This window comes from Lycium ferocissimum, unplaced genomic scaffold (assembly GCF_029784015.1).
Source record: "Lycium ferocissimum isolate CSIRO_LF1 unplaced genomic scaffold, AGI_CSIRO_Lferr_CH_V1 ctg2145, whole genome shotgun sequence".
In the NCBI taxonomy this organism is placed as follows: Eukaryota; Viridiplantae; Streptophyta; class Magnoliopsida; order Solanales; family Solanaceae; genus Lycium; species Lycium ferocissimum.
The window spans coordinates 48,199-60,651 of NW_026719712.1; the positions used below are offsets into that span (position 1 = coordinate 48,199).

The 12,453-nt window shown below is 38.1% G+C and overlaps 1 protein-coding gene across 1 annotated transcript; it reads left to right on the forward strand.

Moving 5' to 3' along the window:
- Positions 1 to 4,386: 4,386 nt before the first annotated feature.
- LOC132043121 (large ribosomal subunit protein uL3m-like) lies at positions 4,387 to 12,202 on the forward strand. Its single transcript, XM_059433603.1, has 5 exons — positions 4,387 to 4,864; positions 5,594 to 5,803; positions 7,361 to 7,465; positions 9,889 to 10,002; positions 11,666 to 12,202. Exons 1-5 carry the CDS (start codon positions 4,595 to 4,597, stop codon positions 11,837 to 11,839), a joined length of 873 nt encoding a protein of 290 aa, XP_059289586.1. The 5' UTR covers positions 4,387 to 4,594; the 3' UTR covers positions 11,840 to 12,202.
- Positions 12,203 to 12,453: the final 251 nt, after the last annotated feature.

Below are 12,453 nucleotides of genomic sequence, written 5' to 3' on the forward strand. Positions count from 1 at the left end.
ATATTTCCTTAAGATGACAAAGATTTCTTGCAAATGATTTAAGTGTCCCCTTGCACAAAGACTCTTGACAAGCATGTCATCAATATATACTTTCATAGTTTTCCCTATTTGCTGTTCAAACATTCCATTTACCAACCTCTAATAGGTGGCCCCGATATTTTTAAGTCTGAAAGGCATCACATTGTAGCAGTAAGTGCCAAAGTTAGTGATGAATGATGTTTTCTCTTAATCCTCCGAGTGCATTCTTATTTGATTATACCCAGAGTAAGTTTGATTATACCCAGAGTAAGCATCGAGAAAACTCATTATCTCATGCCCAGCCGTTGCATCAATTATTTGATCTATGCTTGGTAGCGAGAAGGAGTCTTCGGACATGCTTTATTAAGATCTTTAAAATCTATGCACATGCAAAATTTATCTTTTTAGGTACTACAACTACATTGGCTAACCAATTCGGGTATTTTACCTCCTAGATGGACCCTATATTGAGTAACCTTGTTACCTCCTCTTTAACAAACTTGTTTCTGACCTCGGCTATAAGCTGTTTCTTTTGCTTTACCGGTGGGAAGCTGGGATCCAGGCTAAATTTGTGTGTGCTAACCTCTAGGGGTATACCTATCATATCTTGATGGGACCAAGCAAAACAATCATGGTTAGCTTTAAGGTAAGCAAGAATATCACTCCTGAGCTCGGGGGTTAGACCCGTGCCCAGGTATACCTTCATCTCCAAGAGATCTGCATACAAGCCAACTTGTTCTAGCTCTTCTGACGTTGACTTAGTTGCTATGAATCATGGGGTACTTGAAAATACCTGGGAACCAGATACCTGTCCGGTAACTCATCTTCGGGTCACGTTGTTGCTTCTTGTACTTGCGGGACCGAATCGGGTGCGAGCTCCGATTCCTGTGATTACTATTTGACGTCTTTTGACTCTTCCTTTCCCTTTGGCTCATGATGGAAAACATTTCTCTTGCCGCCGGTTGCTCCTCCTAGATATGATTGATGCCCTTCGGAGTGGAAAATTTATCAGTAGATGCAATGTTAACGGTACTGCCCTCACGTCATGTAACTACAACCTTCCGAAGATTACATTGTACCTCATGTCACCATCTATAACATAGAACTTGGTCTCTTTGATCATTCCCCCAACATTTACTGGTAGTGTAATATCTCTTTTGGTCATTTCACCATATTGAATCCGAAAAGGACCCAAGTGGCTAGTATTAGCTTTTCCAACATCTCCATTTTCTCTACGACTTTCCATCGAATGTTGGCTGAACTACCTGGATCAATCAAGACATGCTTAGTTTGAAAACGGTCTATGTCTACAGTGATTACTAGTGCCTCATTATGAGGCGATGTGATCCCCTCTATGTCTTCTTCGGTGAAAGTGATGCCATTTTCATCCGAAAGCTCACGAGGTATCTTTTCCCAAGTAACTGACACCTTTCTCTTTTTTTCCATCATGAAGGTTGTACCAGCAACTTCGGCTCCTCCAATTATCATATTTATTACCTGACGTGTGACGGTCGGCACGACTTGGTCGTTTGTACCCATACTTTTTTCATAATTATTCATCCCTCTCTCGCTCAATAACTCCCTTAGGTGTCCTTTCTTGAGAAAGTCAGTCACCTCCTCCCGGAGATGCCTGCAGTTCGCTCTTCTATGCCCTTTCGTGCAATGGAAATGGTACCATACGGTCATATCCCTTGAATTAGGGTCAGATCGGAGCAGCATAGGGAATCGTGCCGCAGGCTTAGTTCTCATGGTGGCTACCATCTGCACCTCGTCAATGCTGAAGTTATATTCGGAGAGCTTTGGATATTCCGTACGCCTTGAAGGGGATCAAAGAGACTCTCCTCTATCTCTCCTCTGCAGACCCCAGTTGCTTCTACCACGATCATCCTTTCTATCGGCATTTGACCTTTCCAAGGACCGGTACCCCTAATTACCACTGGCCTCTCCGATAGAGTATATGGTTGAAACCGGTTCTTCGATGAGTTACGGTCCGACCCAACCCCTTCGCTCGTCGAATCTTGATGCCAAGTTCATCCAGTGACCTCTCCTAGCAGATCGTCTTCCACCCAGATCTTTGACTTATACCTATTGTATACATATTCCCACGTTGTTGCTTGAAAATCCAATAGATTCTCCTTGAGTTTTTGTGAAGCGTCTGAGATCTGAGGATTTAAACTCTTGGTGAAAGCCTCTGCGGCCCACTCATCCGGTACTGCTGGCAGCAATATTCGCTCCTTCTGAAACCGGATGACGAAATCACGGAGTAACTCGGTTTCTTTTTATAAATACAGAAGATGTCTGCCTTTCGTGTTTGCACCTTTCGGGCTCCAGCACGTGGCTTAATAAACATATCTGCGAGCTTAACAAACAAACCAATTGAGTGTTCGGGCAAAAGAGAATACCAAGTTAAGGCCCCTTTTGGCCAATGTGTCACCAAATTTCTTGATTAAGACAAATTCAATCTCATTCTCCTTAAGGTCATTCCCTTTGACCGCCATGGTATACGCCGTTATGTGTTCCTGTGGATCCGTTGTCCCGTCGTACTTAGGGATGTTAGAATATTGAATCTTTTTGGGATCAGCTCTGGCTCGGCCTCAGGTTTATATGCCAACTGAATATACTTCTTCCCATCTAGGCCCTTGATAATCGGTGGTGCCCCCGAGATCTGGTCCGTCCAGTCATGAAATTCCTTCACATTCTTTTCTGCTTCCTTAGTATTTTTGTCCATCCTATTGTTGATGTCTTGCATGAACTGTAAGATCCATGCCCCAAAGGGGTCCTCCGAAGCGTTTTCGCTCCCCGATGCATCTCCATTTTCGAAGGTTCTTCCTTCTGATCGATCGCCCCTAGATGTGTCATTCCTAACTATATGAGTGGGGGAGTCCCTTCGGTGCCTCTTTCTCCAGCATTTGGGACGTTGCCGGAAAGTGCTAACATAGTCTGCCTCATGAGTTCCATCTCCTCGATCAACGACTGTTGTTGTGCCCTCATAATCTGCATCGCTTCCTTGGGGATCTCGTCAGTAGGAGTTGCTTTCTCTATAACTTGTTGATTTTGATCGTTCCTCAAGGCAATTGATCCATATGTATGCTGGGCCCTAGTTGTTGGATCATGGGCAGGCACGCCATTCAGATTAAGCTGCTCATTGTTATTGTCATTTTCGGTGTTGAGACATGCTTGGTCGTCAGTAATATTTGTCATAACTGAAATAACGGTTCTACTAGAGAAAACTAAAGAGAATTAGTATAATAGACAGGGTCACAATGATACCACAATTGTCCGGCCCCACAGTGGGCGCCAAACTAGTTACCCGTAAATCGATAAAGTTGAATTTGTATACGTGGTTATGGATACGTAGATCAATATGACTAAAATAATGAAATAATAGACAAGAACAAGTAAGATAATTGTAAAGAAAACTAATAATACTCAAAGTAAATAGCATGCACGAGCCTTGGAGAAGTTGCGAGCTAGAGTCTCCAGGCAGAGTGATTGTCAAAGCTTTGTCAAGATAAATCAAGTGCTAATATTAAGAAATTGCTTAAGAGTGCTTGCTTTTGCAATTAGATTTCAGATGTCCGTTAAAATGAAATGTGATACTCTATTTATATTAAAGCTATGAGGTGCACGATCCATGAATCGTGCCTCCCTTTATTACCAAATATTAATAAAAAGGGGTAATAATGCTCATTTAAGACTCGATGAAGACCTGGAGTCTTCTTGTAACGTCTGACCGTTGAACTTCGTGTGACCGGTGCAATAGAACGATACCCCGAGCCTTTACACTCTTTAGTTCCCAGAAACGAGATGTCACGCCACTCCTCTGGGGTCATGCAAGTTTCCCCGGAGCCTCTCGTTGTGTGACTCGGATCTGATCTGTCGTTCTTTCCATGTGTCGTCACTTAATACGTCCACTTGGAGTCTACAAATTTTACCCAATACAGTCTCTTTAGAAAAAAAGTCCTACTTTGAGGGGGTAACTACCTATTCTCCCTTGAATTTAATCCAAACTGTGGAAAGAAAAATTTAACCAAAAATACTAGAAAATTTCTATCATGAACTGCAACACAAAAAGCTACACTAGACGCAAAAAATAGACCAAAAAATAAAAAAAATTGCATCTCGAAAATTTGCACCACGCTCTTGAAATAGATAAAAAAATAACATAAACAACAAACTTGTACTTTCAATTGTGAGTTCCCGTTAATTTTTTTTTTTTAATAATCCTGATTGAATTATTAATCAGAGTTTGGTAATCATCTGACGAATCACAGGTGCCCACTTTTAACAAGTTAAAAGATCAAAACTGCTCAATAATACTTTAAGAAACTATTTTAAACCTACTAAAAACATAAGGGACTATTTTTGCCATTTTCTCTGTAAAACCCCAAAAAAGAATGGGTGACCCCAACACCAAGAGCGTCTAAAACCCTACGGAAAAAAGGAGCATCAGCAAAGCCCTGGTCGTTCTTCTCCATCTTGTTTCATCTTTTCTCCTTTCCGGTTTCCAGTAATAAGCAACACATCAAAGTGTTAGTACTGAACAGGTGTGAAGAGAGGTGACTTGAGCTCCTCAATGGCGGCCTTATCGAGAAGTCTCATTTCTCATCTGCGCATATTCAGTCAGTGCAGAAGCATGAGTAGCCAAGTGGAGCGGATTATAGAAGGGAAACCTGGAATAATGACACCAAACTCCAAGCGTACAGGTGCAATAGCAATCAAATGTGGAATGACAGCTCTATGGGACAAATGGGGTGAACGCATTCCCATCTCCATCCTTTGGCTAGATGATAACATTGTTTCCCAAGTCAAAACCCCCGAAAAAGAAGGCATCACCGCCTTACAGGTTCCTTCAACCCAACATCTCTTTGAAATCTATTTTGATACTTTGGTACGGAGTTTAAGAAAGTAAAAAAAAACTTTTAAATCTTGTGGTTTTAAATTAAATATATGTAGAATGTATCAAAATGTCCTTTAATCTTGTGGTATTAAATATGTCATGTGGAAAGTTTTAATTGAAGAGTTGTCAAAAAAGGAAAGAGGCATTCTTTTTTAAAATAAAAATAAAAAAGGGAAGTAAGACAAACAAATTGAAACAGAGGGAATATCTTCATAAGACTGAATCTTTATCCTATAAAATGTAAGAAAAGAAGGCTCTCTAAAACTGACTTGTTGGTCGGATTCCGCCACCCACCCCCACGCCTCCACCCCCCACCCTCTCTCCAGAAAATGAAATTAGTGTTATTATAAGATATGCTAATCTTCAACCATCAATGTGCTGGATGGCTGTAGTTAAATTTATCTGCACCCGTGATTCACAAGCGTCACTGAAAGAGCTTTGTTATTTTTTGTAATTATTGCTTGATTGATAGTAATAGTTGTGAGGACCATGTGAATGTGTTTTGAATCATGAAATGGAAAATCTTGTGGTTTTTAGCCTTTCGCACTTGATATTGGTTGAATAAGTTCTTTACCAATTGACAAAGAATGAATAAATAAAATGGCTTTGTGGACTATGAAATTACTGCTTGTGCTGTGGTATGGTTTAATTGATCTTTATTATGGTGGTAGTTAGGTTGGATGCGCTCACAAAAAGGAGAAGCATTTGACAAAACCAGAAGTAGGTCATTTTAGAGCACAAGGTGTGCCCATGAAGAGAAAGTTGAAGGAGTTTCCTGTTACCGAAGATGCACTTCTTCCTGTTGGAACAAGCATCAGTGTCCGCCATTTTGTTCCGGGCCAGTATGTGGATGTCGCTGGAATTACAAGAGGGAAAGGTTTTCAGGTGTGGAGTAATCTTGTTCTGTTTATTCTTTGATTAGTCTTACTGATTTCTCTTTCTACCTGTTATGTACTTACTCACCACACTATAGAATATTAAAAGAAAATTTTGCGCCAGACTCTAAGTTCTGGTCCTCGTGAGAGGGCGTAGGTAAAAATCCAACTTCTGACACAATTTTCTTGATAAAAAAAAGTGCCTAGAATTTCATAAATAGAAGGCAAGGTTCCACTCTCATGTTCAATATCAATATATACAAGCTGCCCTAACAAAAAATTGAAATGGCTCTCATCTCAACCACTCGACACTAATCTTATCCAGAAGCTACTCGAAATTTTCTATGGACCACATCAAAGTTTCTTAACCCTAGTTGAAGTTTGAACTTATCTAGAGTCATATGTACTCCTTGAAATCAGTCTCTAGCTAAGTAGTCCAATGAAGCGCTCCGCAAAATTCGGATAGGGGTTGTTTAATTATTTCAAACTACCTTAAAATATGCATGGTGTGAAAATTGATAAATATAAAGCAACATGAAGCGAGAGTAAAGTAATTTTAAATCTCTCTCTCTCTCTCTCTCTCTCTCTCTCTCTCTCTCTCTATATATATATATATATATATATATATATATATATATATATATATATATGTATATATTATAATGAAAAGTATGACGAAATGGCTTTGCCCATAAAAATGCTGAAAGGGAAAGCAAATTTTTTGGTTAACCGGAGAGTTCTTAGATAATTTGTTTACTTAGCTACCTTTCTTTCATAATACCAAATTTGGATTAATACAAGTAAAAATACATGTGGGAAATGCATATGAAAGAACTCATTTGTCCTTAACTAACTGATCAAATATTATTATGTCTTCAGACAGTTCATCAAGACATCTAGTTTCAGACAGAGATTAAGTTACTATCTAATTTTAGTTATAAAATACTGATTTTGATAAATAAAAAGAGAGCTAGAGAATCATGGTTTAATAGTAATTAGGTTATAAAAAAAGTAATTAGGCTAAACAAAATGGTGAGAAGTGGCATGTAATGATTGTGAAATTGTGATGAATGTTTTGGTCATGTAGAGTTATGCAATTATGGACAAAATTGGTAATATATCAAACAACACTAGTAAGATATCCATACAGGTTATAGTAAACATGTGCTTGTTGCTAGGAGCACTTCTATAAGCACTAGTGATATTCTTTGATGAGGATTACTCATATTTTGATCTCAAATTGTCTTTGAGACCATGTCTTTGCACTTTGTTGAATTTTTCATAAACCAAGTTAAAGACAACTTGAATTTTTCAATGTTTTTGCTTATTGAACATTTCCCCATCTTCATGGTAGTTTGTCGGGAAGTAGTATCGCTTGCTATCGTTATATATATTGGATATAAACTATGTAAGCCTTAGATAATGGTAGAAAGATTGTCTTATTTGTGGAACAAAATTGAACCACCTTTCTACTTTCTTTTCCACCTCTTATTATGCAAAATGAACTCTCAGAGGGTATATCTAATTTTATGAATTGTACTAAAAATGGGGAATTTCATGTGTGTAGGGCGGGATGAAAAGATGGGGGTTCAGCGGTATGCCTGCATCACATGGTGCTTCATTATCTCACAGAAGTATTGGTTCTACAGGTCAAAGAGATGCTCCAGGAAAGGTAGGTATTACCTCCACTTTTTCTTTGTTTTATTCCAGTAAATTATTGTGGATGAGTTTTATGTTTGCAATTAAATATGTTGGCACTTGCTACACGGCTCTTTTGGTCTTCCTTATAACTAATTGTATGCTAATAACATGCTTGATATATCATATTAATTGTTTTAAACATGATATGTAAGTGAATCTGTTATTTAATTGCAATTGGTGGTACTTATTTGAAGAAAAAGTAAATCGTGTGAACTCATAACTAACTGATGTTTCAGTGGAAGTTTCAGAAGATATTCTAGCAATAACTTGTGTAGTCATTTGGCACAGTGAAATTGAGCGAAACTTGTTGAACATTGCTTAATCGTGTTCCCCCCTTCTATTGTTTCCTCCACAATGTAAAATAAAATATGTTGTCATTGTTAAATGTTTTATGGGCTGCTTACAATATGTAAATATTGAATAAAGTGCAAATAGCTCTAGATAATATGGGGGTTGGTGGGTTTATCTAGGGGATATGAAGATGATAGATATGATTAAACAAAAACAAAAAAATGAAAATGGGGGATATTGGTGAAGTCTCTGGAGTATGTTCTTCAGCAGCTTAGACATTAATTGGAGCATGCCACTAGAGTTTATCCATAGCTGGCACGTGAGAGGATTGAGGAGGGACGACATGGCTATATGGTCTTTGATACTAGCAGATACTTGGTGGCCGATCAATCCGGAAGGAAAGAGAGCGGAGAATATTTGTCTGTAAAAAGGAAAACATTCTAAAAGACCAGTCAGATGCTGATGGTTTTCCTCATAAAGACCAGTCAAGAGTGGGGAGTGGCAGGTGCGGGTGAGGAAGATGATGAAAGAGGGAAATTTTGTGAAAGATAAAGAATTTAAAGATTTTCTTGCGTGGAAGCTGACATGGAGCACGTGTTTTCACTGCTAAATTCATAACTGGCTTTGGGTCTGGCAGGGAGGTACTAGTTCCACTCTAAACAAGAATTAGGGGTAAGGGAACACCCACAAAGTTGTAAGTAAATTTTCGGGACAAATCGAGGGAGTAACTTGTGTATTTTCCCATTGAAGGTTCAAGATATTCTCTTGTATCTTATTTTATTTTCATAATTTACATTTTTTGCTTATGTTTATATTGGACATGATGGCATTTCCTTTTTGTTTCTAGACTTTTGTTTTTGTCATACTCCCCTGGTTTTACATTTTACTGTGCTGCTTTTGTTTTGGAAATTATTTGGTGTTTCACGTTTGACCTCCTAGCCACATCTTGTTTATTGAAATGGATTGGATCAATTTATGTGTGTCTATTGATTGTATAATCATTCAGTAGTGGAAGTAATGACTACCCAATGTAATACCTTTTAAAGCCTGTCAAAAAGGACCTGCATTTTAGATGCTTCATTTACTTGCTTCAACTCAAGCAGGTTATGTGGCTTATCTCACTGAGGCCAGGTGAACTCATGTTAATTGCACAAAAATGAAATTCAAATACGTTTCTTCTCTATATTATTTTCGGCTGGGACTTCCCCTCTGTATAATCTCTTGAGCTGTTAAATCCTTTATCACCACTTTGTCATTTTGATCTCACCCTTACAGTTCCGATACATGCTCATCCACAATGCAACGGCAAAGACAAGTTAGAAACTAAATTTACTGCTCACAAGTTCCAAAACATGCTCATCCACGATATCATGGACAAAGTTCCTTTGCTGAGATTTTTTTTTTTTTTTTTTTTTAAAAAAAATAAGTTGAAACTTGCATGTATTTAGCTCTGTGGTGAGTTGTTAATACAGATAGGGGGCTCATAGAGTTGAGTTTTACACATCTAGGGTGTGTTGTGGAACTTACAGAATTTTGAAACCCCCACCCAACCCGTCACACATTTTTTGGGCAGATTGAGCTTACAAAAAAGCAACCATTCTTATAGCAATTATTTCTTGTCTCTATGAGTTTCTTTGCCAGGTTACTTATAATCTATGTTGCTTGGACTCTTCAGAAATGTCGACCGGTGCGTTGGGATTCTCCAGAAGTAGTGCATTCTTGAAGAATCCGACACGGGTGCTGCAATATTTTTGGAGAGTCCGAGCAACATAATTTCTAATACACTATGGGCCACTTCTAGAAGTGTACTCATGCAATCCTCCATCCTGTCGTTGAGTTTGACCCCTTGTGGTGTACAGTATACTCGATACTCAAGAGCCTGTGACATTCTAAATTAGCTGGGACCTTTAACCTCTCATCTGCGGCAGATAACTTGCATTGCAGAAGTTGCATTTGACACTGTCACCAAAAGTTTCTATGATTAACTGATGTTTGCTGAGCACGTGAACTGAAGTAAACAAACAGTTGCTTTTGGAAAATGCCATTGTGTAATCTAGTTAATGTTACAAGCTTCTGCTTACATTTATTGTTTTTCTTCAATAGGTATTTAAAGGGAAAAAGATGCCTGGACGCATGGGTGGAGTGCAACGAACTGTTAAAAATGTTTGGGTCTACAAGATTGATCCTGCCAGAAACTTGATGTGGGTCAAAGGCCAGGCAAGATTTTGATATCCTCCTTGTTTCTTTCTAAACTTGAAACTAGTGGATATGAAAGTAATCAGTGTGTTTATTTAAAGATAATTCTCTTCCTTGTGCAATCTTTCGTATGAACTTCTTTGTGTTCAAACTCATCTTGACTAAAAGAGAACTGCAACTTATCCAAAAAGGGGGGAGAGAGAGACAGCTTTAAAAAATTAACCTCCCGCATGTGCTTTCTAATGAATATTAGTTACCTATAAAAAAACTATGGGAACTAGGGCGGTTCAGCTTACTCTCTTGGAAGTAACTGTGTAATTGGAGAAAGGCGTCATTTAGATCTCTTACATGGGACTGTAACAAAACTGTTATGATCTGTGTCATCAAAAGCGAAAAAGCGCAAAAAAGCTCTAAGGTCTGTTGGGGCTTTAAGCGCAAATATAGCATGGGTTTTAAAGGGAAAAGGCGGAATTGGAGAAAACGAATATATGTTTAGTCCAAGACTAATATTATAAGCAAAACATTTACGTATCAATTGTTTAGTGTTGCCTCTTCAGGAGGCACTGAATGGCAAGGGTATGTCTTAGACCTTTGATAACGACACTAAAGCGCACATTATGCAAGGCGAAGCGCTTAACATGTTTTGCGCCTCGCTTCAGGGCTACAACACTGTTTTGATCTTGTAAAAAATAGGGATGACAATGGGGCGGAATGGGTTTAAACCTATGCGGGGGGGAACAGCTTTAAATTTATGTGGGGCAGGTTTAAACAACTTTTTTAGAATTCATAGTCGGTGGGGCTGGGTGCTGGTCTAAACTAACAGATTCTCCTAGTCTACCCTTTTCCTTCTTATTATTGTTAGGACTGTAGTGTTCCTTTTCATCAAAAAAACAAGGACCTTATGATCCTGAGATAACCAAGGAAATGCTTTGATCTTGTCCTATATATGTTGATTTTATTTATTTTCTTTATATGTGATTGTTGAATTCTAAGTTCCAAAATTTTGGATAATCAATTGACGTTGTTGGCTATTTTTCATAGTTCATCATTGTTCTATTTGAAGAAAATAAATATTAACTCAACCACTATTTTTATTATTCTTTGATCCTTAATCCTAATTAATTGAGAGCTACATTTTATCTAAACTCGATTAATCAATATTATTTCCCAATTAGTCCATCTATGGCAACCTGAACTTGATACTTTTGTTTTTGTTATTTTGAAGATAAAATTCAAGTTCTTTTCTTTTCCAGATATGTATATATAATGACTCTATCCTAATATTTAAAATAAAATTTATATGAGGCACATTCTTTTACTTATACTCACTCACTTCCTTTCGTTTTTGGGCATTACGAGCAAAATAAGGTTCCCAATTAATGGCAAACAAACTGTATTTTCAACTAATTTGTGTTCAGTTAATTGTGTCAATACACCTCCGTACAACAAGAAAGATTATAACCAAACTTTGTTCTGTAAATTTTGATTTCTTTGCATGAGCACTGAAGAAAATAGGAAAAAAAAAAGCTATGTGGAGCGGTGCGGGTTAAAATTTTGCAGGTTAACCTTCATCCCGCCCTGCCCCACTGCCATCCCTAGTAAAGAAGGTGGATTCTTCAGTATGAGTCCTTGTCCAGTTCTTTGGGTTGATAACTCAGCCAATTATTTAAATGTTCCTTTACAGGTTCCAGGAGCCGAAGGTAACTTTGTTTTCATCAAAGATTCTGTGTACAAGAAACCAGATATATCAACGCTTCCATTTCCCACTTACTTTGCCCAAGAAGATGAAGATGTAGCAGATTTGGAACCATTAATGGCTGATCTGGGTGATACAGACCCTTTTATGGCTGCTGATTAGTTGTAGGCAACCTAGCTATGGACTATGGGGTTTTCTTTTTACCTTTTTTATTTTTCTTGAAAAGAAGCAGCAAAGTGGCTTTGCTTGGGCTGGGGTTTGTTGAGAAGGAGTTTATTTGTAGTTTGTATTTTTGCATTTTCTCTGGCTCATATAAATGGCTGATGACATTTTTTTGGTGGTTCTCGGTGCTCAAATAGTAATTTTGAATTGTACTACAAAAATTTAGCTACTTGTTGGATAGAAGATGTTGCTAGACCGTGATTCTAGATCTCATTCAGGGAAGTTGTACTGCCACAATCTGATTGATTATTTTCAGGCTGTATGACGAGCTAATAAAAGAAATGTGTCATTTTACTTCTTGTATTCCTATTCAAGGATGTGTTTGTTTTTTGGTCTAAGAGGAAGTGTTTTTGAGAAGGTGGTCCCAAGGGCAATCTGGCTTGGGTTGTAACTGTAGCCTAAACTGTGTGTCCTACGTTAAATGCAACAGTATCAGAAAATCCAAATCCTTCAAACAAAGCTTGCTAAAAAGATCAAAATTTACTGGTAGTGCAATTATGGAAGCACAAGAAACAGCTGCAAATGGCGACTAATAGGTATCTGCAATGCTCATA

Coding starts and splice junctions, on each gene's coding strand:
- LOC132043121 (XM_059433603.1), top strand. CDS start 4,595: ATGGCGGCCTTATCGAGAAGTCTCATTTCTCATCTGCGCATATTCAGT. Junction 5,804..7,360: donor CAAGAGGGAAAGGTTTTCAG/GTGTGGAGTAAT, acceptor TCATGTGTGTAG/GGCGGGATGAAAAGATGGGG. Junction 10,003..11,665: donor TGATGTGGGTCAAAGGCCAG/GCAAGATTTTGA, acceptor GTTCCTTTACAG/GTTCCAGGAGCCGAAGGTAA.